At 45.1% G+C, this 27,455-nt stretch overlaps 1 protein-coding gene across 4 annotated transcripts; it reads right to left on the reverse strand.

Annotated features, from left to right (window-relative positions):
• Positions 1-555: 555 nt before the first annotated feature.
• On the reverse strand, positions 556-27,322 carry FZD3 (frizzled class receptor 3). Of its 4 annotated transcripts, XM_033145198.1 has the most exons (8): positions 27,240-27,321; positions 24,356-24,452; positions 22,212-22,740; positions 11,905-12,101; positions 9,294-10,311; positions 3,515-3,663; positions 1,628-1,861; positions 847-1,060 (listed from the first exon to the last, which is right to left on the reverse strand). In XM_033145198.1, the coding sequence occupies exons 3-8, from the start codon at positions 22,398-22,400 to the stop codon at positions 847-849; spliced, it is 2,001 nt and encodes a 666-aa protein (XP_033001089.1). In that variant the 5' UTR covers positions 22,401-22,740; positions 24,356-24,452; positions 27,240-27,321. The 4 variants fall into 4 exon arrangements, with proteins under 4 accessions (XP_033001091.1, XP_033001090.1, XP_033001089.1 ...); XM_033145200.1 differs by lacking the exon at positions 24,356-24,452 and having other exon boundaries at positions 556-1,045; positions 27,240-27,322; XM_033145197.1 differs by lacking the exon at positions 24,356-24,452 and having other exon boundaries at positions 27,240-27,322.
• Positions 27,323-27,455: the final 133 nt, after the last annotated feature.

A 27,455-nucleotide genomic window follows, 5' to 3' on the forward strand; every position in this document is an offset into this window, starting at 1 on the left:
GGGGTATTTACACAACATTCGTCAGGAGAACAAAAGGTAGCTAAATTGTCAAAATCCATTTCCCTCTCACATCCATGTTGGGCTTGGGAGGCGACGGATACAGTTTGAGAACTAACACCCACTTCCCTTCTTCCCTGCGTTAAAAACTGTAAACAAGTAGGAAATCGGAACATTTTCTACAAAAGTACAGACGATACAAGAAGCTAAGTACCAATTGTTCATACCCACCCACCCTCCCTCCCAGAGACTAGCAATTTCAGTTAAGAGCAGACACCCTTATGCAGAGCCTTCTCTGCTCATTATCCTTCTGCTGCATTTCCAGTGTAACCGCTTAAAATCTCCTGCTGATCCCCTACAGATGTCCTTTGTGCAGCTTTTTAAAAAAACATGCAGCCCACCCTCTGTGCCGCATGAGAACAGCTAACCAGTTTATTATCTAATCAGAGACAGCAACAAAAAGACTGCAGGAGTGGGATTTTTTTTCAAAGAAAAACCCAGTCTTCTGCCTGGGTTTTTTTTTTTTTTCCTTTTCCTTCCACAGGATCTTCATAGTAGATATCTCTTAAAGAAGCATACAATTAAAAAACAGCGCTAAGAAATTCCAGTTGTCAAGCATAATAAATAAAGTTTGCATCGAGGAGTCAAGTACCAGAAACCGTTTTGCTTGTAGACTCGATCGAGCAGCATACCTTTGCTGAGATAAAATGTTTCTGAGAAATTGCTGGCTAGGGGGAAAAGGCACCAGCTGGTTAGGTTTCACCGGGGCAAGCTTAGCACCTAACAGAAAGGGCTAAGACTGAGTTCTGTTGAACTGAAATGGAACGAGCACTGCTCATGGAACAAAGATCAAGCGCTAGTACCGTCCTCTTCAATCACCCGGTTCATGCTGGTGCCGTGCGTGATGTGGGTCACCGGGTTGCCGCTGAGGTCCCTGGTGCTGCTGTGACGCGACTGGTCGTTGAGCCGGTGGGAACTGCTGTGCCTGGAGTGGTCCGTCAGTCGGGACATGCTGCCGTGAGGTAGTCGGTCTTCAATCCCGCGGTAACTGCAGGGGGTATACCTAATTCATAAAGACTCATTGGTTTCAGTAACGCAGACAAGAATGGGTTTCCCATTCAGATAGGTGCAGGACCTTCCCTACCACCCCACACGCTGCATAATGCAGATCAGATTCAGCAGAGCTCGGTCCCAGTCCCAGGCCTCCCTAAGTCTGAGAATATAGACAAAAGGCAGGCTTTTCTTTGTTGCAGGTTTTTAAACAGAGGTTGGGTACTCATCTGTCAGGGATTCTTTAGCTGTGATTCCTGCATTGCAGGGGGCTGGACCATATGACCCGGGGGGGGGGGTCCCCTTCCAACTGTGATTCTATGGCCAGGAGAGAACCCACTCTGAAACCCTGGAGAACTGGGATCTAACTCCGTTTAATGCTGTTTTCTATTTGGACAGTGTGGGAGAGAAAAAGGAACTCACACCTCTATTGACAGAACTGGAAACAGACCACTAAGGGATGGGGGAAAGGCTATCAGCTGCCACAAATTCATCCAGCAACTGGCAACCCCCTGTTGAAATGGCGACGTGTTCTCTGCCTAGGTGTGTTGCATTTACACAGCCATTTCAATCTTCTCACCTGCCATCCCGTGACCGATGCAAGCTGCCGTGGTAGCTGCTGACTTTGCTATGGACGCTGCCTGCTTTGCTTCTCTGGTCGTCCATCATAGCCAGCTGGGTAGAGGAAGCATGGGTAGACGTCCCTTGGGTGGAGGTGCCTCTGGACTTGCGGATTATGGGTGTGTTGGGGTCTCTCAAGAGAGACTGAGCAAAATCAGGCTCCTGAAGCACTTGCCGGCTCTCGTTCACAACCCTGTTTATAACAGTAAAGCCCGGTCAGTTTGACTCCAGAGAGACCAGATGGAAATAGGCAACAACATGCAGAGGTTAGGTGGCGAAAAAATCTACTGGATACCCAGTGTGAATGGGAGGTGTCTGTTCTTTCTGTATCTGTATCATTCAGACTTAGAAATGGTGTTCGCTGTTGTAGAGATACAGTCATACCTCGGGTTACGATAGCTGCGGGTTGGGTTTGGCACGGGTTACGAACGCGCCAAACCCAGAAGTACCGGAACGGGTTACTTCTGGGTTCGGCACGTCACGCATGCGCAGAAGCACCAAATTGCGCTGCGCACATGCGCAGATTCAGCACTTCATGTTACGTGTTGCTCATGTTGCGAACGGGGCTCCGGAATGGATCCTGTTTGCAACCACTGTACAAGACAGCAAAAAAAATTGGAGGAGGGGCAAGCATTGTTTTTACTAGTAGCTGCAGGGCCTCGCTGCTGGACCAGGCCGAAGGGTGACCACCTAATCCAGTATCCTGTTCTCACAGTTGTCAGCTGGAAGCCTCTGAGAAGCATGCAGAAGGAGGGTCTCTTCCCACTCCTCTCAGCATGTCTTACCTTCAGCATCTATGCTGCATAGGTTAAAGACAGTCTGGCTGGGCCACAGCTCAGCATCAGAGCACAGAAGGTTCCAGGTTCAACCCTTGGCATTTCAAGCTAAAGCTGGGAACGAATGACCCATCTGTGAAACTCTGGAGAGCCACTGCCAGTCAGCTTAGCTGATCTGACTCTATAGAAGGTGGCCTTGTAAGACCCCCTCCCTCAGAGGTAAAGAAGCCTGCTGGCCACATCCTATTCTGCACCCCTGACTAAGGTGAACTCTTCATTGTGTGAGGCTGTGGTGCTGTCTGCCTTGAAGGAAGTGTAGCCTCTCCTTAACAAGCCTTTTTTTGGACCCAGCAACTACTAACAACCACCGCCCAGTTGCCAATATCCTCTTTGGGGGCAAAATGCTTGAGAAGGTGGCGGCAGCTCTACAACAAGCACGGCTGAATTAAGCAGATTATCTGGGCCCATTACAATCCAGGTTCAGCCCAGTTTGGCACAGACACAGTCTTGGTTGGCTTAATGGATGTCCTCTGTCCAGAGGCATGGAGAAATGCAAAGGGTCTCAGATGAAGATTGAACTTCAGCAATTTGGTGGCCTTATTCTACCCCATTAGCAAGACAGGAGCAATGGTGGCAGCAAAGTCTCTCCTCTGCTACCCAGCAGGCCCTTCCCTCCCTCTTTCTGGCATGCAGAATGCTGCGAGGGGTGGGGGAAGGGGGTGTGGTGGGGGAGTGAGAGATATTAAGGATGGATGGGGACTTTGCTCCCCCCATCGTCATGTACATTTGGGGAAAGGGGTCTAAGAGTTTGTGGGAGGTGGCGTGCGGATTGCCTAATCTACTTTTTCCGCATTCCCCTTTGAGAAATTAAAATAAAATAATAAAATAACAACAGTTTGGAGTTGTTGTTTTTACCCCTGTCAAAGAAAGCTTGAAAAAAGTCAAGCAGGGAAAAATGAGGGAAGAAAACCTGCCTCTTGCTAAAGAACTGCTTTGAGTAAAATCTGCACGTTCATGAGTTATAGCAGCTCCCACCTGTTCCATACCACCTTTTATGTATCACAACTCACTCTTTTTTCTTGCGCCCATGGAAGAAGCTGGCCCATTCAAAGCAGGTCTTTTTACTTCCAACCCAGAAGACAGATGGAATCCCAACCACCAGAGCCATCAGATACTTCATCAGAAAGAGGATCAAGTCTGGACGACTCATCTGCGTGACCTGGAAGGAGCAGACAAGGAGAAACATGAGACACTGCTGCAGATCCACAACTCCATCTCTCTAACTCATTGGCAGAAAACAGTTTAGTCCCTCCATTTCCCATCTATAGAAATGAGCCCACAGAATCCAGATAGATCAAGGCAATTTATCTGAAGCATTTCAGTCACACAGAAAATCATTTCAATCAAAACTCCAATTTCAATTCCTCATGTACCTTAAGTGTTTCCAAAGCCAGAGAACATGTCAATGCATAACCATTAAAACAGAGAGGCAACATTGACAAGGAAAACAGTCACAAATCACACCCAAACAATTGATTTCAACAGATTTTCCTGGAGAAGCGTGTGAAGTATTCACATGGAATTAACTCCCTACTCTGTTTAGCTGAAGTACGTGTGGATCATAATGGCAATGCCATCACTTGCAGTGGACTGAATTCACAAGACTGTGGAAAAGCACTCTGACATGTGAGCACTACAAGATATCCCCTTTGCTGACCAACTACAGTGGTACCTTGGTTTGCATATGTCTTGGTTTGCATACGTTTTGGATTACAAACATCTAAAACCCGGAAGTGCGTGTCCCGGTTTGCAAACTTTTTTTGGATTACAACCCTTTTTTTATTACGAACAAATGTTTTTTGGAGGCCCCACTGGTGAAAGCGTGCCTTGGGTTACAACCTGTTTTGGTTTACAAACGGACCTCCGGAACGGATTATGGTTGTAAGCCAAGGTACCACTGTATTCAGTGGAAATGCTTTGAAAGTCTCCACTAAATGTGGAAAGTCACCGTCTCAGATTAACAGCCCCAAGGCAGCAACTGTCTCTTACTTGCATATATGAAATTTTATAAACACAAGTGTAATGAGTTGTGGAAAATCAGCCTCAATCATGCATGGTACAACTATGAGCCAGGGCAGAGTGCATGCTAACTGTGAAGCTGGCAATGAAAACCATCCTGGTCCTTCTCCATAGTATCCGGTGTAATTCGTAAGCATCCCAATTTTGCAATATTCCATGGGCTAATGGCTGGCAAAGGGCAGGGAAATGCCAAACACCACAAGGTCTGTAAACTCTACAAGGAGGATTATGGGAGAGCAAAATGTTGGTGTGCTGCTTTTGGCAGCAGCTGCATTTTAAGCATAACCTTGCTAGTGTGTGAAATGAGCGCAATTGTGCGGTAGTTGAAGCATTCTTTGGCACTGCCCTTCTTTGGGATTGGGATGTAGACTGATCTTCTCCAATCTTCTGGCCACTGCTGAGGTTTCCAAACTTGCTGGCATATTGAGTGTAGCACCTTAACAGCATCATCTTTTAAAATTTTAAATAGTTCAGCTGGAATGTCATCACTTCCACTGGCCTTGTTATTAGCAGTGCTTTCTAAGGCCCATTTGACTTCATTCTCCAGGATGTCTGGCTCAAGGTCAGCAACCACACTACCTGGTGACAGAGGACGAGATGGTTGGACAGTGTTCTCGAAGCTACTGACATGAGTTTGACCAAACTGCAGGAGGCAGTGGAAGGCAGGAGTGCCTGGCGTGCTCTGGTCCATGGGATCACGAAGAGTCGGGCACAACTAAACGACTAAATGACAACAAAACATGCTTAGCACCATCTCTAGCTTGGCACTGCGAGGCACAAGGGAAAAGGCCTTTTCTGCTCCTGCATTTGGGGCTCACACATTTGCTCCATTAATTTGTAGAGCTATAAAGCTACCATAGCTGATTGGGGCTGATAGCACAATAGGGGCGAGAAAGCAGTTGTTCCATTGCAGATTCAGAAAGGACTGTCTGCATACACTCACTGAAAGCTAACTTACAAAGCACTGCTCTTCTGCTTCTGCAATACTGGCTGTTTCTCAACAAGTTATCAATCCTATTCTTTAAATAGAGTGGCGCTGAAGCCACTGCAAATGCAACCCAGGACACTTTCACAACAGCTGAATCTGGAGGCATTTGTAGTGCCTGTCAAATTCCATCAGCTTCTGTTATGGCTCTGAGGCAGAAAAACGTATTATGAGAGATGCCAAGCGGTGGCTGGACAATGAAGTGGCAGTTGATCCCACTTGACAGGAAGCGATATAAAGCTGGGGGGAAATATGCACATGGAGCTGCAGTCTCAGTTTGTGCCCTGTACTCCCTTAATTGATACTGTGCACAGGGCAAAGAACAACTAGGACAGGGTGTTGAGAATTCAAGATCTTCCCAATTCCAAATAGCAGCTGCTTCTGCTAGTCTCAAAGCTATAATTCAGACAGCATATCTGACTAGACCAGATGGCAAGTAGCTTCTGGTCTGGGCAATTTCACTCCTGAGGGAAAGCTAAGAACAGCCCAAACCTCTTTCAACATTTCACCCCTGGGACTGCCCTCAAGGAGAGACCAGGTGCGGGTCTTTGGCTCGCATAGTCAAGCACTGACTGTTCTCTGTCCCTTTCATCACAAGGTGAAGTAAATAACCCAAACTGGGAGATCCTACGATTATCTGAGCACTTGAGAATGTCTCTCCAAAATGAGATTTCAAATAGCTGCAAGATCCTCAAGCTTCACATAGCTGCAGGAACCTCAACCAGGTGTTCACTGCTTCGGAGGAGGTGGCATCTCACTCCTGGTCTGGCCCAATGTCATCACACTTTGGACAAGACTGAGAGCTGTGCACATCTTTCCTTTCCTGCCGTTTGCTCACACAGATTAGGTTTGACTCTGGAGAACTGCCAGCTGCAATTAAGAGCTAGCACACTCTTGCTCCCTTATATAACAAATTACTTCCAGTCACTGCTCAGAGCTAGGCCTGCGGCTACCTGGGGTGCAGAAGAGCACTTTCCTTGGAACAGAACTCCAAAAATAAAACAGGGTTGTGGTGATTTGAAAGGCAGATAACTGATCTGCTCCCATCTCGACTAAGCTGAGAAGCTGAGAAGCAGAAATGGAGGGCACCAGCTCCTGCTGGGGAAACGCCACAGACGGAAAGGAGTCTGCCAACAACCTTTGGCGCTACAACCAAAGTGTGTACACGGTTCATGGGTAGAAGCCACAGAAGTGAGGGAGAAGGCTGGCAGGGCAACAGAAGAAGAAGAAGAAGAGTTTGGATTTGATATCCCGCTTTTCACTACCCAAAGGAGTCTCAAAGCGGCTAACATTCTCCTTTCCCTTCCTCCCCCACAACAAACACTCTGTGAGGTGAGTGGGGCTGACAAACACCGGAGCTGAAGGAAGATGTGTGCTGCTTGCTGTGAAGGCAGGACAGACCGAGGAATACTGCGAGCTCTGCCTCCTTCCTAAGATCAAAACAAAATAAAAAATAAAATAAAAATTCCTTCCAGTAGCACCTTAGAGACAAACTAAGTTTGTTCTTGGTATGAGCTTTTGTGTGCATGCACACTTCTTAAGATACATTTCAGAGAGACATTCTCAAGTGTTCAGATAATCGTAGGATCTCCCAGTTTGGGTTATTTACTTCACCTTGTGATGAGAGGGACAGAGAACAGGCAGTGCTTGACTATGCGAGCCAAAGACCTGCATCTGGTCTCTCCTTGAGGGTAGTCCAAGGGGTAATATGTTGACGTTTGGGCTGTTCTTAGCTTTCCCTCAGGAGTGAAATTGCCCAGACCAAAAGCTTCCTAAGATGTTTGTCCTGCCTTCTATGCTGGTGGGTCCTAAAGTCCAACCCAACTGGCTCACTCCCACTACGTGAGATTTTAGCAGAGGCGTAGTGTGGGTGGGGCGAGGGGGGCTGTCGCCCTGGGCACAGTTTCTCGAGGGTGCATTTTGCTCCTACACTGTTTTGCGAGTCTGATCCCAGCCTGGCAAAGCTGCATGGGCATAGCTGTCAACTTTCCCTTTTTTTGCGGGAAATTCCCTTATTCCAGCGCCGTTTCCCAGTGCAAAAAAAGGGAAAGTTGACAGCTATGGCCATTTCCCAATGCAAAAAAAAGGAAGGTTGACAGTTCTGTGCATGGGGCTGGCAGGGCGTAAGGAGGATGTAAAAGGCTGATTGGAAGGGTGCATGCCTGCCCAGCTGTGTCCTCCTAATGTTTGCCCTTCCAGCCTGCGTGTGAGGAGGATGCAACAGGCATGCAACACGGGGTTCCAAGAACCTCTGATTGGGTTAGAGTTCCCAGAAGCTTGTACATGGATGTTAAAACTGTGGAGCCTTTTCAAGCACCTTAAGCGTAGGATGCAAAAGGTATAAAGCCTGCCACTAGAAAATGGCGTATCTTCCATTCTCATATCAAAATAGCAGTTGGCAGATTTACACTTTTCCTCTCTACACCCCCCTTTTAACAATCAAGCAGCATTGTGAATTTTATGTTCTCCTCATTAAGCTTTCAGTAGCCTAATAAACATAATTAATCTGTTCTTTTCAAGATAGGCTTACCGATTAAATTCTCAACTCTGAGCAGTTGGGAAGCAGCCATTCTGCATATTTTTACACAGCTATGCACGTTAACCACACCCACCCTTAATATTACTGAAAGAAATTTGATATTTTCTGGTGTAGGCATATGTCGCAGTAATGAGAAAGATTTTAATCTCATTGTGCTAGAACAAGTTACGGGAGGAAGAAAGCAGCAAAGACCCAGGGACAGGTGAAATTGCAAGCGTGTGTATGTGAAGCCCATTACATTATGCTAACCACAAGTGCCGAAACACTTGAGAATCTTTTACATTTCAGCCCTACTTGCTGAAAGAAAACCCCATCGTTCAAGCACAGTGATATTAATGAACAAAATAGGCCAGCTGGCTCCATCAGGGTAATGGAGGTTAGATTTCTAAGCTGCTTGTCTGCTTCGTGAAGGAGGCAGCAGAAGGAATGCCAGGCCAGTTGGCCCTTCGATTTTGTGCCCTGTTATGGAGTAGGTGGTTTTGGACGGGGTGTGGGTGGCTGTGTCAGCTCACCTGCTTTATGGCAGCTGTAATATTAGCAGTGAGGACTTGGGGGCCGCTTTGGGGTGAAAGAGGAGGGACTGCCTTGTTGTTCCCTTGTGCTTTTGGCAACAGAGATATTATTTATGCCTTATTTATCAACCACCAACCCAATTTCTCCTGTCCTCCTATTCCCTTTAAGCCTGTTGTTGACTTTGGCAAATAAAAAGCCACATGTCACCTCCATCCAACCTCAAAAGTCTACTTATTAACCAAAATTCTCCTGAAAACCTAGAAGAGAGATCGCCTCTTTCCAACGGGCTGTATCTGTTATTTCTAATACTATCCCTCATGCAAGCTTGCTCCCTTTTCTCTTCTGTGCCACATCTTCCTTAGACTGTAAGCCTGCAAGGCAAGGATTGTCTTGCTTATCTTACTCAGTTTTATGTGCTTTGTAAATTATAAACCTTCCATTCCTTAACAGCTGGCTTTCTACCTTCACGGACAAAAACAATCCACCGGTAAAATGGTTCTGATGGTTCCAACTCCTGTTCCTATTTCATTTCATTTTTCCACCAGCATTCTTCCCCAGCTCATACTCTCCAGTTGTCTATATGATTATGCCATTGCAGCATGTTCCTACAAGGCAGTAGGAGAGCCAGGTTTACAAACCTGGGAATACCTGGGGGTGCCAGGTTTACAAACCTGGGAATACCTGGGGGTGGACCATGTGTGAATACCTTGCAGAGAGATAGATGCTTGCTCACCTGATAAGGGCAGGGTATGTGATATTCTTTGCACCGTTCCTGTATCCACGTCGTCTCCCACACACCCCGGTAAGCTTGCTCATAGAAATAGCAGCCAATCACAACCAAGAGTGGCACGAGGTAGAGGACGCTGAAGACTCCGATCCGGATCATGAATTTCACCAGCTTGTCCTGGTTCTCCTTCTCTAGAGGAATTTCAATACGAACCCGATTTAAAGAGATGATGCCGGCGAGTAGCAGAGAAACCCCAACGACCACATAGAGGCAGAGGGGAGCGAGGACAAAGTACCTCAAGGCATCCACGTCATAGAGGCCAACAAAGCACACGCCGCTGATGTTGTCGCCTTCGATTTTGTTCATCGCTAGGAGGATGATGGTGAGGGTCCCTGGGATGCCCCACGCACTGGCGTGGAAGAGGAGGGCTTTTTTCTCAATGGCTTCGCTGCCCCACTTTGGCACAGCTGCCAGGAACCAAGTAATGGTAAGGATCACCCACCAGACGCTCCCGGCCATGGTAAAGAAATAGAGCACCATGAAAAGCATCGTGCACGCTTTGTTGTGGGAGCCCTGAGTCACCGTGGAAGCCTTGTACGTGGTGGGGCTGGAGGCATTGCAGGCCACCCGGTCCTCTAGCAGAAAGCCAATGAAGAAAATGAGCGACACCATCATGTAACAGACGGCATAAAAGATGATGGGCCTTTCCGGGTAGCGAAACCTCGTGACGTCAATCAAGAAAGTCAAGAAAGTAAACAAGGTGGCCGAAAGGCAGACAATGGAGATCACGCCAATGAAGTATCGTGCGAAAGAGAGCTCTTCACGCCTGAAATACATATTCGGGCAAGGAGGGGAACAGTCCCGTACCCGCAGGAATGTGTAGCCCAGATCTGGGTCGATTTTCAACTCTCGGGGGCACCAGAAGCCGTAATCTCTTTGCACTGCCACTGGCGCTTCTTCCGTTGCTTCCCCAACTACATTGAGATCGACAAGGCGAGGGTAAGGCTCGTCACAATCTGGGAACCTAGAATGGCAAGAAAGGAGAACCTGCTGTTGGATACACACATTTTACTAATGTCAACAAAACAATCATGCGGCTTCCTTGGCCCTAAACCAGAATAGCCTTGGATGGAGAGGAGGAGATGTTGTTGCCTCAAGGTTTTGAGACAGGCTGTATACCTAATAATCAAAGTAACATCCTGACACTGTAGTCTGGGAGTTTTAGACATCGCTTTTACACTTGTTTTTAAACTTTGATTTCTATTGATCATGTTAATGTTTGTATTCTTGGGAAACTGCTTAGAGGTCTTATTTAAAATTAAGCAGTATATACATTTTGTTCATTAAAATAAATCAAATCAGTCATTTTGACCAACTTTTATTTAGCACACTTGGCTGTTTTTACCAATACATATGACCTTCAACCCTCTGACTCCTTACTACAAGTACCTCTCCTATCTATTAGATGGTCTCCGTCAGGTTTCCCGGGCCTTAGACCAGCACTTTGCCCACTGGACGGCACCAGCCTGCATGGGAACAGGAGGATGAGTGTAGGACAGCAGATGGACAGTGAAACTTCATGCTGGACTTGAAGAGAAGTGGGCAGAATGGACTGAGAGGCTTTACGTCCATCACAGGTCAAGGAGATAAACAACTACCTGACATTCAGAAAATACCCGAAGGCAGCCCTTTTTAGGGAAGTTTTTAATGTATGATATTTTTGTATCTGATTTTTGTTGGAAGCCGCCAAGAGTGGCTGGGAAAATCCAGCCAGATGGGCGGGGTACAAATAATAATAATAATAATAATAATAATAATAATAATAATAAGGACTGAGTAGGTCTCTCTTAAGAAACTGGAGCCATGCTTAGGGCAAATGACAAAAAATGACTCAAGTTCACTGCAAAGCACAACAGAACATTGGTTGCCGGGTCTCCTGTAGATTATGACCAGCTTTCTTGACCTTTTGAACACAAACTATGAGCCTTTTCTTGTAGCTTAGCCAAATGAGGAAAGAGAAAAAGGAGAGATGCAAAAATTACACAAAAAGCCAAGTTGTCCATGTGGCTGGAGTGATTATTCACACCATAATGCCTTTATTAAGCTAGTAAAGCCTTTCTGGCCTGTCTCAGCTGCCCTGTGTATGCATTGTTTGTGTTCTTTATGTGCCATGAAGCCTTCACTTGGCATATTCTCCTTTTTGAACGAAAGAAGAAGAAAAAAGATTTGAGATTACTCAATCAAAGTGGGGAACATGCACAGCTGGTTTGAAGACTGAACAATTGTTTTGTCATTCACCATGCTACCACCTTTTTGTCTGAAAGGGGCAAGTTGGTTTGTGGGGAGGGGGAAAAATGAAAAGGGAGATTGGAACAGGAATTTCCAAATGTTTGATGAGACTGTGAAATGTAGTAGCCTCTGCCTGCTGGGTAGGAACCCAGCCAAAGCAGGAGAGTTATTGTGGGTCACTTACTTGGTTTAGTGTCCAGAAAAGGGAGGAAAGGGGGTGGGGTACAGCACTAAGGCTGGAAAACAAAGTCATTTTATAATTCCTGGAACGTGTTAAAATCTGTAGGTGGCTGTTTAAAAACACACACAAATCCAGAGGATTTCTCACCTGCTGCACTCCATATCCTCTGACCAAGACACACCAAACATCTCCATGAGTTTTGAACACTCACTGTACGCTCGCTGGCAAATTCTGCGACATGGGAGGGAGACTCTGCCATACTCCATGCAAACAGGAGCATAGAGTGCACACAGGAATGGTCGAAAGTCCCGGGAACATTCAAGGTTCACCATTGGGTGGAATGGCTATGAAGAGAAAACAAAATTAAATAGCTCCAAGCCACCATTTCAGATTCCGTCTTGTGAAACAGCCTGGGTGGTTATCATAATCTAAGATCTCAGAATCTCTGCCCAGCTTTTTCAGGGTGGGGAGGAACAGATCAAATCCGACAGATAATTCTGGCAACAGACTGCACGGAATGCCAACATAAATATTTGCTCAATGCCATCATAACACATTTTCACTTTGCTTGGTGGACCTTCAGAGGTCACCACACAAATCATGGGCCACTGAGCTGAATAAGACCACAAGACAATTGCTTGAAACCACATCCTCACCCCACCCATTAGTAGCCCTTTACATGTGGCAAAACCTAGAATTTATCAAGCCCCTGATGGCCACCAGACATGGCTGATGAGCTGCATTTTGTTTAGCAAGGCACAAGTTATACAGGCCTAGTTTAATAAGAAATGTCCATTCACAGGGCAGATCTGGCAGGTACATTGGTGCCCATGGCACTGTTTTGGTGATCCCTGACCTATTTCTATGGCAAAAGCACCACACACACACACAACACTGTTCACTATGTTGTGCCAGACATACACGTTCAGCCAGCTAGAAATTTAACTCTATAGATCAGTTCTTATATGTTAAAGTATTTTCTAAGATGCTACCCTTCCTTGGTGGTACAATGTAGGTAGTAAATCTGAATTCACCCTGAGGCTATCCTAGACATTAAGCTGCCAAGTATTCAATTTTTAGATAGGAGCAGAAAAATATGGCACATTCCTTATGAATTCAAGAGATGAGAGTAGGGGTGTAAAAAGAGACCAAATCAACAATACATGCTTGTTGAAGTTAACACTGCTATGCTACAGTTTGCTATTTAAAAACCAGATACAATACAGGTACTATAAAGAAACAGATGCTATAAAGTATGTTTTTAAACAGAAGGTGGATGGCTGTCTGCCATGGATGCCTTAGCTGAGATTCCTGTATTGCAGGGGGTTAGACTAGAGGACCTTTGGGGTCCCTTCCAACTCTAAGATTCTATGATTCTAAAAAAATATATCCTTCCAGTAGCACCTTAGAGACCAACTAAGTTTGTTCTTGGTATGAGCTTTCCTGAAGAAGTGTGCATGCATACGAAAGCTCATACCAAGAACATACTTAGTTGGTCTCTAAGGTGCTACTGGAAGGATTTTTTTAATTTTAATTTTTTATTTTGTTTTGACTATGGCAGACCAACATGGCTACCTACCTGTAACTGGATCTATGATTCTAAGTAATACATAGTTGGAGTACTGTAGTAGATATAGTGTGTTTGGTTTGGATTGGGAAAGACTTAGTGTGGTGTAGTGGTTAAGAGCGGTAGACTCGTAATCTAGTGAACCGGGTTCCCGTCTCCACTCCTCCACATGCAGCTGCTGGGTGACCTTGGGCTAGTCACACTTCTCTGAAGTCTCTCAGCCCCACTCACCTCACAGAGTGTTTGTTGTGGGGGAAGAAGGGAAAGGAGAATGTGAGCCGCTTTGAGACTCCTTTGGGTAGTGATAAAGCGGGATATCAAATCCAAATTCTTCTTCTTCTTCTTAGATTAAAATCCCCACTCAGCCAAGGAAATCACAGGGTGGCCTTGAGCAAGTCGCTATCTCCCACATTAATCCTATCCTACCTCCTCAGGGAGTGGTTGGGAGGATGTGATGAGATAAGCCAATGTATACCACCCTGAACTCCTTGAAGGAAGGGTGTGATACAAATACAATGTGATATGTCAGTTCCCCACACCCCAATATTACAATAAGCTGTCTAGACATAAAAAGTAATGAGACACACATGCTGTCAGCGACTGCTACGATTGCCAGTGTCCCCAGAGGAAGTGCACATATGCAAATGAGTACATGATATTAGTGTATGCAGATTTTTAGTTGGCAGTCACCTATGAAAGCAAGCAGCAGGAAGCCATTTGATCACTCTCTCCCTTTGGAGAAGGGTGGTGTGGGGGAGGGGGAGGGGAAAACATCCCCTCCGAAATCTTTGACGGCAAGACTGCTCTTCCACTTAATGTCATTCCAGCTCCAAAGCTGGAAGAGGGGGAAAATTTCATACATAGCCTCTAGAACAGCCTTTCTACAGATGTTCCGGACTACAACTCCCATCAGCCACAGCATCAGAGAGCAGTCCTGGCTGGAGTGATGGAAATTGTAGTCCAGGCTGAACTGCGTAGTTCCATTAGCTGCAGCCAGCACAAGGCCTCCTACTAGCGCAAGCAGACTCTCCTGCCCTCTCTCCCATGCCCCCCCCCAATTGGCTCTAGGGAATCAGGGAAAAACCCAAAACAGTGTGCAGAAGGAGAGGGGAAGGTCACTCCACTGAACAAGCAGAAATGCTTCTGTTGAAAGAAAACAACCTTGAATTCCTCCCCGAGGTGGCAAAGACACTGTATTAAAGAGAGTTGCATTATGGAGGCCCTGGACTGATCTGCCTCCCACTACTAAATCTTCAAGAACCAGAAACTTTTTCAGCACGGATGGGGAAATTCTACTTGTCAGAGATGACAAATGAATGGCCATTTGTAAGTCAGGTGCCATGTGGTGCTATCCCTTGCAACTACGGCAGACATGCTTATACTGACGGTAGCTGTGTTCGTCTGCCATAGTCAAAACAAAAAATAAAAAAATCCTTCCAGGATGCTTATACTGAAATAGCCTTGGTCCATAACCTCCCATGATTTCTCTCTCATGTGTGTGGGGGGTGGGTGGGTACCATGCAAGGCTGGGAGTGGGGTGGAGAGAAAGAAAGACAGAATAGTCTTCTATTTGCTTAAAGAGAGACTTAAAAGCAGACATCATGCAATGAGAAGCATAGCTACAAAAGCAGCAATCAGGAAAAGCACACGAGGGGATTGAGCCATGCAAAAGAGCTTTCCTCCTACATTTTTAATTCACATTCGCCCTTACTATCGGTGACAGGGTGGAATTCATGTCTCATTTTGTTATTCTAATGAACACGGTGCCTGCACTTTAGAACAGGACTGTTGCCTCTATGTTACCCTAGTAACTATTTGAATTTGTAAAGGGGGGAGGGAAAAGAGTTCTGATCAGGAGCTGAGCCTAGCATTCCTTTGTCTCCCACTCTACAATAGAACTATGGTGGTCTCCGGAGGTTGTATATAGCCTCCACCTTTCGCCAGCCCTCATATTTCCTTCCACAGTGAAGAAAAAGCCTCAGGATATGCAGTACAAGCCATGCATGCAGGAATCCAGGACCACCTATTTTTCTCATGGCATGAACCTATTTGTTAAGGCTTAAATATATGTGATCAACATTAAGTTGATCTACACACAACTGCTCATGTCTAGACAAGCAGAGCTGATACACAGCAAGGAATTAGGGGATATAGATTAAGGAGGATTTCCCCCCTGCACCTACCAGGGACGGACTTCAGTAACCTTTCGTAATATGCAAAACGAAATGCACACGAAAGCTCATACCAAGAACAAACTTAGTTGGTCTCTAAGGTGCTACTGGAAGGATATTATTATTATTATTATTATTATTATTATTATTATTATTATTATTTTACTATGGCAGACCAACACGGCTACCTACCTGTAACTGGAACTTTCGTAATATGGTGACATGTGCAAGGCCAAAATTTGGCACCCCAAAATGGATCTTCTCAATTATGGATTTTGCACCCCCTTGGCTTAGCACCCTGTGCAGGGGAACTGCCTGAACCACCCTAAATCTGGTGCTGCACCCACCCACAGCCTCCTTCCGCACTGGATCTATGTATTCTGAACTTCAGGGGGAAACCTGAAGGGTGAGCTGTGATCTAAAAAGGAAAGTTTTGGAGTAGTATCTGGGGAGCAGCGTTCTGGCTGTAAAAGGAACAAAAGCCTCTATAAAGTCAAAGAAACAATTTTTATTAAAACCCAAGGCGTTTGCTGTTCGCTGCCTCTGACACGACCACTTTTGTTCCATAAGCCTCAAGAAACAGCAAATATAAACAAGTTGGCAAATGAAAAAGTTGCTTCCCCGCTGATAAATTGTAGGTTTGGGCAACATGGAGATGAAGTACAAAGGAGCCCTTCCTCCTTCATTCACATTCAGATTAACAAGGCCTGTGTGTTCTATTCACACTGTGGCCCCTCCTCTCTCGGGAGTTTCATCCCCATTGCCATGGTAACCCTACACCCACAGGCTTTGAAGCATAGCAACAGGCCAAGCTCAGCGAGGAGTGTGAAAAGGGGAGAGAGTCAAAGGGCACCATTTGGCTCCGGGGAATCAGAATGCCAACCTTTGTCCCAGCACAAAAGGCTGGAATCCATAGGAACAGTCCTTTGCCAGCAGAGAAAGGGGTTTGCTAATATCATGGCCAGAGACATGATATGGGAAACAGAGGCAAAGGTGCCAGGGAAGGCACAGGCGTGCAGATACACCCGTCCCATGAATTTTATTCTAGGAGACCATTGCTTTTTCAGCCATTTCAGCAAATCATAGAGATACAGAGAGCACTTTATGTAAATCAACCAGCTATTGTAGAGGTAAGCTGTTTGGAAGCAAAGCAAGGATCACTGTTAGGCTGAACGGTGGGGGTGGGATGTAGATCTAAGTTTAATGGGGGGCTGCCCACACCCCCTGCATTCAGCTCACTTCCTAATCAAGGAGTAGCTCAGAAAAACTGAAAGGCCATTATGAAGAACAATAATAGTAAGTGGTTTTTGTCAGCCGAAGACTAGAGTTCAGTTCTACCTGGGGCTAATGAAAACTTGGATGCTTCACCTGGCATAGAATACAGCTTCCCACCTGTCACAGTGGCAATAACTATATATTTTTAAAATGCAAAACTGCCATTGCTGCAAAGGGAGAAAGAAAGAAAGAAAGAAAGAAAGAAAGAGGAAGACTGGTCGCAATCAAAAAGAAAGTCTTGCATTGCCTCCATTCATCCATGGGAGTTTTTTTTACTGGTGCATTTATAGTCTGTGAAACCGCAACAGTGCTCCTATGCTTGGGCCCTCTTTGCAGGTTTTGTAAAGGCCTCTGGTTGCTCACTGTGAGAACAAGATGCTGTACTAGATGGGCCACTGGCCTGATCCAGCAGGCTCTTATGTTCATCTTTTCTAACACAGCATAATTTCCCTGCTGTTAAGCCTCTCCTAGACATTTGAATTAGCCATAATACAGTACCAAGCCATCTGCCTGGCTGACCCCAAAAAACAAAGTCAGTATGCATAAATTAGAAGGCAGAAATGGCAACAAACCCACCACATTCTAGAAGTAAAATCCCCCAAAGCACAGTCTTTAAAAACGTTTAGCAAAATGTCTAATTGTTTTATTGTACATTATTTAACTGCTATGCTTGCATGCAATATTGTTTACTGCATTTCTCAATTGCCATTTTACTAAATGGGCACAAAGCAAAAGCGAGAATAGCCTCTTTAATTCCTTGCAATGTGAGAGTGGGAGAGCAGGACTGAGCCAAGATTATGAAAGAGAGACTAACTGTTCTAACATCAAGGAAAATGCAGGACACAAGTGGGAGCAGACAGAGTGTAGCTGCTGGTTTGTCAACTGGGGGGAGGAAGGCCCTTCAACTGAAGCAAGGAGAGCTTCATAAGAAGCTACATACCTGTCTTTCCCTCAAAATGTGCAGGGGGAATCTACCTCACTAAACAACCTTTTCCACAGCTTGTCTGCTCTTGATGTTGATCATTCTGCTTAAATGTTCAAATCCATAGCTACTTACAATAATACTGAGCTATTATTTTTAAATGGATAACACTGTAAATATTTGAAAACAGAAAAACATACACATATTTTCTTTTCTCTAGGTTAAAGCCTGGTTCCTACTACAAACTTTCATTGTATGAACTCTATCACAGCTCCCCTCTCCATATTTTTGTCAACAGCTAAATAGTAGTTAGTAGAAACTTAATTCAATGACATAGGTACACCGTTAGCTAGATGAGGTTTTCTGTATGATAAGCTCTTCCACAGAGGGATCATGGTGGAGCAGAGCAATATTCAGTGAGACCATCAGCAAATTTATCACATATTTCAAGAGACGAGTGAATGCTGAAACATACAGAGTCAAATTTAATTTGTAAGTCAATGAGTATCTTAGCACCCTGATCAATGTTGGACAGCTCCTAGTTGCTCTGCTTCTACAATTTGGACAGCTCAATCTGACCAATATGCCAGAATTTAAAGAAACTGGTATAACAGAACAGTGCCTCTCCTTAGGAAATAGCTGCTTTCAGTAGCTCCAAGATACAGTGTGCACCTCAGGATCAGACTTGGAGGTGTACGGGGGGGTCCCCCACCTCAAATTCTCCAGCAAACCATATTTGGCATTGATATAACTCAAAGTACAAGCTTAAGCCCACAAATGAATCATAAAATCGTAGAGTTGGAAGGGACCCAAGGATCATCTAGTCCAACCCCTTGCAATGCAGGAATCATCTGAAACTATTTGAGACTGCCAACATATTATAGGGGAACACTGGAGTACAAGAAACTGATAACCTTAGTTTAAACAACGAAAAACCAGTTTAATATGATGACAGAACAACAAAGTGGACAAAGAAACAAGGTAGATGGGAGGCCTCTGTAATTTTCAACAATCCACTTCCACTGATAACCAGATTTCACTACAGCAGCTTTTGGTAACTCTTGAGAGTAAGAAGATGATACTGTTACTGTAAGCCATACACTAATGCATCCTATGTAGACAGAAATTCAAGGGCAGAAAAGAAGGATAAATGTGACATACTTTACTTCCCAAACTAAGTTAACTGATGCTAACTATTTTATCCAGGAAAGGAAACCTCACTAATTTTGGTATCACAACAGCTCATCCAACTACTAGGATGGATGCCACACAGAGTGGGAATCAAAAGAATAGGGAATAAAGAAGAAGAAGAAGAAGAGTTTGGATTTGATATCCCGCTTTTCACTACCCGAAGGAGTCTCAAAGCGGCTAACATTCTCCTTTCCCTTCCTCCCCCACAACAAACACTCTGTGAGGTGAGTGGGGCTGAGAGACTTCAGAGAAGTGTGACTAGCCCAAGGTCACCCAGCAGCTGCATGTGGAGGAGCAGAGACGCAAACCCGGTTCCCCAGATTACGAGTCTACCGCTCTTAACCACTACACCACACTGGCTCAAAGGCCACACAAAGGCCTACCCAACCTTTGTAGAGACTTTAGTAACTTTTGAGCAAAATAAGGAGACAGCACAGACTTTAAACTTTAAACTAGAGAGAAATTACAAAGATGTGGAGAGATATCGTTGCTGTATTGTATATAGAAATTACCGTAGGTCTCTGTAAGATATAAGTAATGTACTTTGACAAATGCCAAGGCCTTCTAGAGGGTTGGAAAGATGACCCTTGTGATCCTTTTCAACTCTACAATTCTATGATTTTATAAAAGTCTGGATGAGGGAAAAGAAGTTCTGGGGAGGTATGATTAAAAATATCTGCCCACCATATAAGATTGCTCTACAGAAGCTGAAGAAAAAGTGTGTCATTCTCAGCATACCGGTACTTGGTGGAGCACAGGAGGCCATTGGGTGTAGACTAGACCCAAACTTTGACTACTAAAATTATACGGTAGAATCAAAAGGTAATTCTCATGCTTAACAAGGCCAGCATAACAAGGATATTGTTCTGTTTAATTCAAAATAGAGTCTGGGGAACTTTCATCTGTATTAATGTACACTTGTCACTAGGTAAGAATATATTGGAAATGGAATATATTTGGAGAGATGTGGCAGATCTAATCTGGAACACAAAGTGCAGGAACACCAAGCAGCTAGGGTCTTGATCATGGCAGAGTCTGCAGTGCAACAGCAGGATCACTAGCAGGAATATGTATCCTGCAATGGCAATTTCCTGTGAGGAAATTTTCCCTTAGGGATTATTCCTAAAGTTGGGAGCTTAAAAAGCATAGAATCATAGAATCATAGAATCATAGAATCATAGAATCATAGAGTTGGAAGAGACCACAAGGGCCATCCAGTCCAACCCCCTGCCAAGCAGGAAACACCATCAAAGCATTCCTGACAGATGGCTGTCAAGCCTCCGCTTAAAGACCTCCAAAGAAGGAGACTCCACCACACTCCTTGGCAGCAAATTCCACTGTCCAACAGCTCTTACTGTCAGGAAGTTCTTCCTAATGTTTAGGTGGAATCTTCTTTCTTGTAGTTTGAATCCATTGCCCTGTGTCCGCTTCTCTGGAGCAGCAGAAAACAACCTTTCACCCTCCTCTATATGACATCCTTTGATATATTTGAACATGGCTATCATATCACCCCTTAACCTTCTCTTCTCCAGGCATGTTCAAATTTACTGGAAGTAATTTGTTATCACCTTTTTTCCAGTTTACCTAGTGCTCCCCTAAATAAATCAGAAGGCACTCACAACTTCTTGACCCCAAGAGGAAAAGTGTTGTTCAAATGAACTGTTGTTTTGTACAATATTTGTGAGATATTTTGTATACAGTTTTTGTGTTTGTGCAACAGTGACATACAAATTAAAACCTCGTCTATGTTTAGGTTTGATCTATTGCAGTGAGCATGATGAAATCATGACACTACACTGTACAGTCAAACAAAGTTTGGCTACATGCTGAAGTCACCAAAAGCAGACAAAGCCAAGTAAGAAATGAGGGCAGGGCCTCCTGGACTAGTTGTATAGGTGAGCCCTGCTATTAAGAAGCATGTTGCACTCAGGCAAAAGGAGATGCAATGCTCACAGCTGATAAGAGGGGCAGCCACTGCACTGAGATGCAAGCTGACACGTGGGCAAACGAGGGCAAGGACGTCATGGTAGGAGCACTCTCCTCACTGGTCCTTCATCTCTTGGTGTACTTGGAGGAATGGGAACCCCCTGCTACTGAAGTCGCTCTAAAGCAGGCATAGGCAACCTTGGCCCACCAGATGTTTTGGATCCACAATTCCCATCATCCTTGACCACTAGTCCTGTTAGCTAGGGATCATGGGAGTTGTAGTCCCAAAACATCTGGCGGGCTGAGGTTGCCTATGCCTGCTCTAAAGTACGGTTGGCTAACCTGTGACCCTTTAGGTGTTATTCAGTTCCAACTCCCACAAGTCCAAACCAGCATGGCTAATGGTCAGGGATGATGGGAACTGCAGTACAACAGCAGCTGAGAAGAAGAAGAAGAAGAGTTTGGATTTGATATCCCGCTTTATCACTACCCAAAGGAGTCTCAAAGCGGCTAACATTCTCCTTTCCCTTCCTCTTCCACAACAAACACTCTGTGGGGTGAGTGGGGCTGAGAGACTTCAAAGAAGTGTGACTAGCCCAAGGTCACCCAGCAGCTGCATGTGGAGGAGTGGAGACGCGAACCCAGTTCACCAGATTACGAGTCTACCGCTCTTAACCACTACACCACACTACACCACTGCACCACTGCAGGCTTCCTCAACCTGGAGAGCCATACATTAGGCAATCCTGCCCTAAAGCTAAGGACAGCTCAGGCACTTGGCCAAAAACAAGAGGCAACGATTCCGCTGTAGCAGAATCATCCACTCTTCATAAACGAACACTCCTGTGGAGCAGATTTTGCCACTACACTTTGTACACAAAAGCACGGGGAATCGCTTCTCAACCAACCCACCACCAATTTTCATGATCAAAAATCCAGGATGAACTACCACCTCAGCACATTTTTTTTAATGCCCCCCCCCCCCCGATATAAACATGCCACAAAACTAGTCCCAGACTCAGGGCTGCTATGATGATCCATGATGGCTGTATTTATTCTATACCATGCAAAGAACTCGCTTTTTTATCTTAAGGAACTGCTTCAAAAACCATTTATTTTAAATGGAAAGCACTTCTGTGTAAAAGAACAGCAGTTCAAACTGCATATTCATATAGCCACCTAATACCACTTTATATGCAGGTTTTATGCCATTTTACCATGTAGGTTGTTCATAATGTGTAAAGCGTCCTCAAGAGCACCAATGCACCTCTGTTGTTCTGTGCATTATTACTGCAAGCAGATGTAGGGAAGCTCTTCAATTATTTTTGGCAATTCTCCAGTACCAAAGGCAATTCCACCACTGTGAATGCTATCATACATTTAGGGGGAAGTTAACTCTTACCTCCATTGCTAGAGCTGCTGTTTGCTGATCATAATGGTTCAAAAGGTTAGGCATAAAAGTGGTGTTGTAAGGAAGATCCTGGCACATCCTCAAGATGATGGGCTCACATGAGAACTGGCTGTGGCCACCTGTGCATCCTATCAGAACAGCCAAAAGCCACAGACCATGGAACACCCAGCTTGCAGCCATCTTTCTGCAGCAATCATGAGATTCTTCAGATTATTTAGTAGACTTTGCTGGGTACCTGTGCACCACTGTCAGGTTCTTCAGAGACCAAAAGACTCTTTGCTTCGTCAGCATTTCAGGTCTTCATTTTAAGATCCTTCAGAGAAAGGCTGTTTGTTTGCACGGACGCAACTTAGCCGAGTCCCACAGAAGGCTTTCATTCCCAAAGCACTAATAAGGTACTTCATCTTGGCCTTTTGTTTCATATTGCCATGCAAGTTGCATTAGGTCGTCAAAGCTGGCTGTCTAACCGCACTCCCACACAGACCCCATGTTGACAGGCTCTCTTCTTTCATTAAGCGTTCTAAAGACAAAATAATAAAAGTGTTAAAACTGTATTGCTAACGATTCAAAGAAAGTTAGTAGTTATGACTCATGGGCTCTCATATAACTTTGGGAGAAAAGTGCTAAGCACAACTAAAAAATGATAGCAAAAGACCACCATAGCCTGATCAAGCAGCACTTGGCTTCTCCTCTCCCAGGCATAAATATAGTAAACAAATAATAACATCCAAAGGCAAACCCCACTGACAGAGTTTTCTACTGATCTTGTGTGCAAGTACACCAGACATTTACCAGATATTGCCAAGCTTTCAATCATTCCAAACATGTAGTCTGAAGCTGCAACTGCTCATCATGTCTCAAGATTTATGAGGCTTGATGTTTTTGACTTTAGCTCTCCTACTACCTCCATTTTTTTCTAAATAGCTTATGATTTATGGATTACACTTAGGGTAAACTACTATACGGCTATTTCAGAGAAAAATCTCTAGTTGATAGCTGCAGTCTATAGAAGGCAAAGGACTCATATCACCAGGGTCACAGACTGAAAATGTTCCCTTGTGAAACAAATGGCAGCTGATTCAGGAGGAAACGGTATTAAATAGAATCATATACTGTACTGCAGCTATAAGGGACCTTGAAGTTCAGACCTCTGCTCAATGCAGATCTGCAATGCAGGATGAAACTACAACATCCCTGACATATAGCCACGCAGCCTCTGCTTAAACCCTTCTAGCAAAGGAAAGCCCATCACCTCCAGCTCTTACTATTGAGCAGTTTCTCCTAACGTTTAGCCAAAATCTACTTCCCTGCCGTTTCCACCCATGGGCTCCAGTTGTACCTTCTGAAGCAACTGGGAACAAGTCTGTTTCTTCTTTTGCATGGCTGCCCTTCAGATATATGAAGACAGCTATAACGCCTCCCCTTAACCTCTTCTTCTCCAGCTAAACAAAGCCAGCTCTTTCAACCTATACCTCGTGGGACTTGGGTTTCCAAGCCCTTCACTATCCTAGTCACTTTTCTCTGAATATGCTTCAAGGGCTTTCAAGAGTTGATTATTTTGGCAAAGTTTGGCTATTTTGGACAACACAAGCAATTCATCACTGTCAAAGATTTTTAAAACCCATATTAAAAGTAGTTTGCCAAGAAGAAAAGAACACAGGAGGCAGTGGCAATATGAAGGCAATCCAAGAAATATTTGGATTGAGCCTGACCACACAGATATCTTAACTACAATTAATAAATGCTGGTGATCCATGGATACTGACAGGTTAAAACACCCCAATTTTAGTTTCCTTGGGTGCTAACTCAGTTTCTTTTCACTTGACTTTTGTACTGTTTTTAAACACAATATAGCAACCATGGACAAACCATCTTACGCAAATAAAGATTTACCATACCAAAATCTTAATCATCCTGTATATACCAACCTAGATTGTTTATGGCACTTAAATCATCACAAGAGAAAAAGCTAACTAGTTACTATAAACTTGCATTTTCAACCAATTGAATGCAAGCCTGCCACTTTCCTAAACTTACAAAAAGAATTATTGCAAGTGTAAACAGAGGTGACTAACAAAAATGAATAAATAACAATCATGACAAATTTCTAGAATTTTTGAAGAGAATTTGTTTACCTCCCAGAAAGATGTGCTCACTCAACACAATCCTTAACTGCTGCAGGATTTTAGCAGCTCAATGGCAAAGTGCTATCTGCAGTAATTATTCCAACGGCTGTTTCGGTACAAAAGAAAACAATCCCTCTGAATCTATTCCAATGATTATAGTCAGATATCTAATTTTTTAACCACCCTACCCTGAAGGTTCATACTGTCCCTGCCCCCATCCTTCTGATCCCCAATGTGTCCAGGGAGGGGTAGCACAACAACTGCAGACTTTATTCCATCCTTTGGGCCCTTGTCTTAATTCTAAGAGGAAAGAAAAGCATGGAACATGGAAGCAAGGAGAGCATAATCTTTTGCAAGGAGTGCAAATGGCAGGCATTTTTTCACCCCGGCTGCACCAACAAGGGAAATAGAAATCCACACTAAACTGTCATTGCTGCAACTGAGTAGGTTTCTCTTATCTCTCCAGGGAAATATTTGTCCAGTATACTGGGAGGAGATTCACTCCCTATACTGACATGTATTGAAGTGGAGAGGTTCTCCATCATCCCTCCCCCAACAACACAACGCTCCTACAAATTATAAGAAACACAAAAGGTTTGACCACACTGCATTCAGTGCCCATTCCTGCAAGGAGAGCTCCTGTCACTTTACTCAGATCTGGATATGTAGTACCATACTTCAGTTTCCTTAGAGAGAAACATTTTGCCTCCATTGTTGCAGGGGAGGTGGTGAAGCATGGAGAGAACACATTAACAAAATCCCTTTGATTCTGGGACCCTCCTAGGGAGCAGTGGGGATGCAGGGGAGGCGGAGCTGATATCAGCAAAATTGGGACACTTTTTAAGGAGTCTTAAAAATATAAAAACTGCCCTGTTGGATCAGACTATCCTAGCTTTTCTCAACTCAGTCCCCTCCTTTACTTAAGGGATAGCCTTTCCCCATTGGTGCCCATCTGACCACTTTACTCCTTGGAACTTTCACAACCGCTATGTAATGTCGGTTTCTGCATTTGTGAGCTCAGCTTCTAGTATGGAAGTACCTGTGCTTTGGAACTCCCTGCCTATTGACACTTGACAGGCGTCTTAACTATTGTTTTAGACATTTTCTGTGTCTTAATGATAACTATTTTATGAATATCTGTTCAATAGTATTTTAGCTTGTTTTATTACAATTTTATTATGTACACAGCTCTTTGATTAAGCAACTTTATGCATCTTTCCAAATACTGGTATACTGATGAATGTTTTAGAGACTATAACTTCCGCCAGCCTCAGACATCATAGGTGTTGTAATCCAACATATCTGGAGGGTGCATGGCTGGTGGAAAGGCTAGGTTTCTTCCTAGACCAGCATTCAGTTTGCAGCAGTAATCAGCTCAAAGGGAAGCCCAGGATGCAATGAAGGCAGTAGAGGCTCTCCTCAGCTGCTGCTGCTGCTGCCACCACCCACCTCCTTTCTTTTAGGGGGGAGAAAGTAGAAAACAGTGTCCCCTTAGCATTCATTCATTCTGGTTTCCTCCTGTTTCCCCCCTCATGCATGAAGGTGGCCAACACTTCATGCATGGGTCCTTTAATTGCCAATACTTTCTCCGAAGTAACACCTCCCTTGAAGGCTGGGAACCTCCCCGGCTTACCCCACAAAACACAACGCCATGGCTTTGAAAGCAAGCCCCTCATAACGAGTGTTTCAGTGCCTGCACATGTATGGGGGAGGGGGGGTTGGTCAGAAAATAAAAAGGAAATTATCTAAACACCACTCTCCTCTCTCTCTGGCTGATGAGGAAGCGGCAGGGCAAGCTAAAGCACATTAATTACTAATAACAAGGGCCTGAGTCTTCATCAGTCATCACAACCTTTTTGTTTTGTTTCAGCCTTATTATGCTCATTAGTCTATATTAACTTACTGCAAAGCTGCCTTGCAGGCCCTCGATCAGACAGAAGAAGAAAAGGGGGGGGGGGAAAGCAGGATATAAATAATGTTTAATTATAACATAATTATCAGCTGCAGTTTCAGGACGCCACCTACCCGGCCCCAACCTTTGCAGTGCAGGGGGAGAGGGCACAATGCAAAGGAGGAGGAGACCCTCCCTTCCCTAATCCTTCTTAGGGTGAGGAGGGGGGGTCTTCCTCCTACACACCAACCGCCTTCCCCCCTCCTAAAAAGACATGGCCTGAAAAGCACCCACCCAGTTTCTCTGTTTTAACCTTTTCCAACCCTCAAAGCCCGCCCACCCAACCTCCCCCCTTTGACCTGGACATAATACCAGGAGGGAGGCAGGGGTGCCAACTTGAATAAAATATTGGGGGGGGGGGAAGCAGGTAAGCACAGTCCCACATAATCGATCACATGACATGGCACACACACACACACACAAAATTTGAATGGCAATGCCCCTCAACTTTGGAGGAGGGGGGGGAAGGCCAGACCCCTCAAATATTTTATTTGGGGGAGGCCGAAGGGACCTTGGCCCCCCCCGGGTTCCTATGGAGGGAGGTGGTGGGAATATATGTGAGAACTCCATCCCGCCCCCATCAAAAAAACAAACCTCATCGCGGGAGCCTTTGAGAAGAAACAAGAAAAAAAGGAGGGGTGGGCAGCTCCTATAAGGAAATCCTGCCTGAAACACCCCCCCCCACCCTCATTTCATTGTATTTTAATGTGGGTGGGAGGGGAAGGGGTCGCGTGCGCGCGCAGGTGTGAGGAAGCCAATCCTCTGGGGGGAGGGGTCGGCCCCTGACAGGAATTTAAGACCCCCCCCCAAAAAAAGAAGTGTGGGGGCGCCCCTGCCCCCCTTCTTTGAGGTGATTAGAGCCTCTTTTATTTATCTGTGGCGAAGGCGGGGGGGGGGGTGTTAGCTGTAATCCCGGCCCTTCTTGCCCCCCCCCCCGGTTACCTGAGCGCGTCCCTCAGGCGGCGCTGACCGGCCCTTCCTCTGCGCGGCGGCTGAAGGGGCCCGAATGAAGGCGCCCCCGAGGCCGCCACCGCCGCCTTCCGCCCCGCCCCCTCGCGCGCCCCTACCAGGGAGGGCGGGGCGCCAAGAGAAAAGGCAGCCAATCGCGCCCCAGCCTCCGACTCCGCCCCCGCCCGGTTGCTAGGTAGAAGGTGAACG

Source organism: Lacerta agilis, chromosome 3, assembly GCF_009819535.1.
Source record: "Lacerta agilis isolate rLacAgi1 chromosome 3, rLacAgi1.pri, whole genome shotgun sequence".
NCBI classification, from domain to species: domain Eukaryota; kingdom Metazoa; phylum Chordata; class Lepidosauria; order Squamata; family Lacertidae; genus Lacerta; species Lacerta agilis.

Excerpts from the sequence above, each read along its gene's own strand:
- FZD3 (XM_033145199.1), bottom strand. The coding sequence starts at position 22,400 with ATGGCTGCAAGCTGGGTGTTCCATGGTCTGTGGCTTTTGGCTGTTCTG. Across the intron at positions 12,102-22,211 it reads CAGCAGCTCTAGCAATGGAG|CCATTCCACCCAATGGTGAA; the intron begins GTAAGAGTTAAC and ends TTCTCTTCATAG. Across the intron at positions 3,664-9,293 it reads ACATACCCTGCCCTTATCAG|GTCACGCAGATGAGTCGTCC; the intron begins GTGAGCAAGCAT and ends TGCTCCTTCCAG.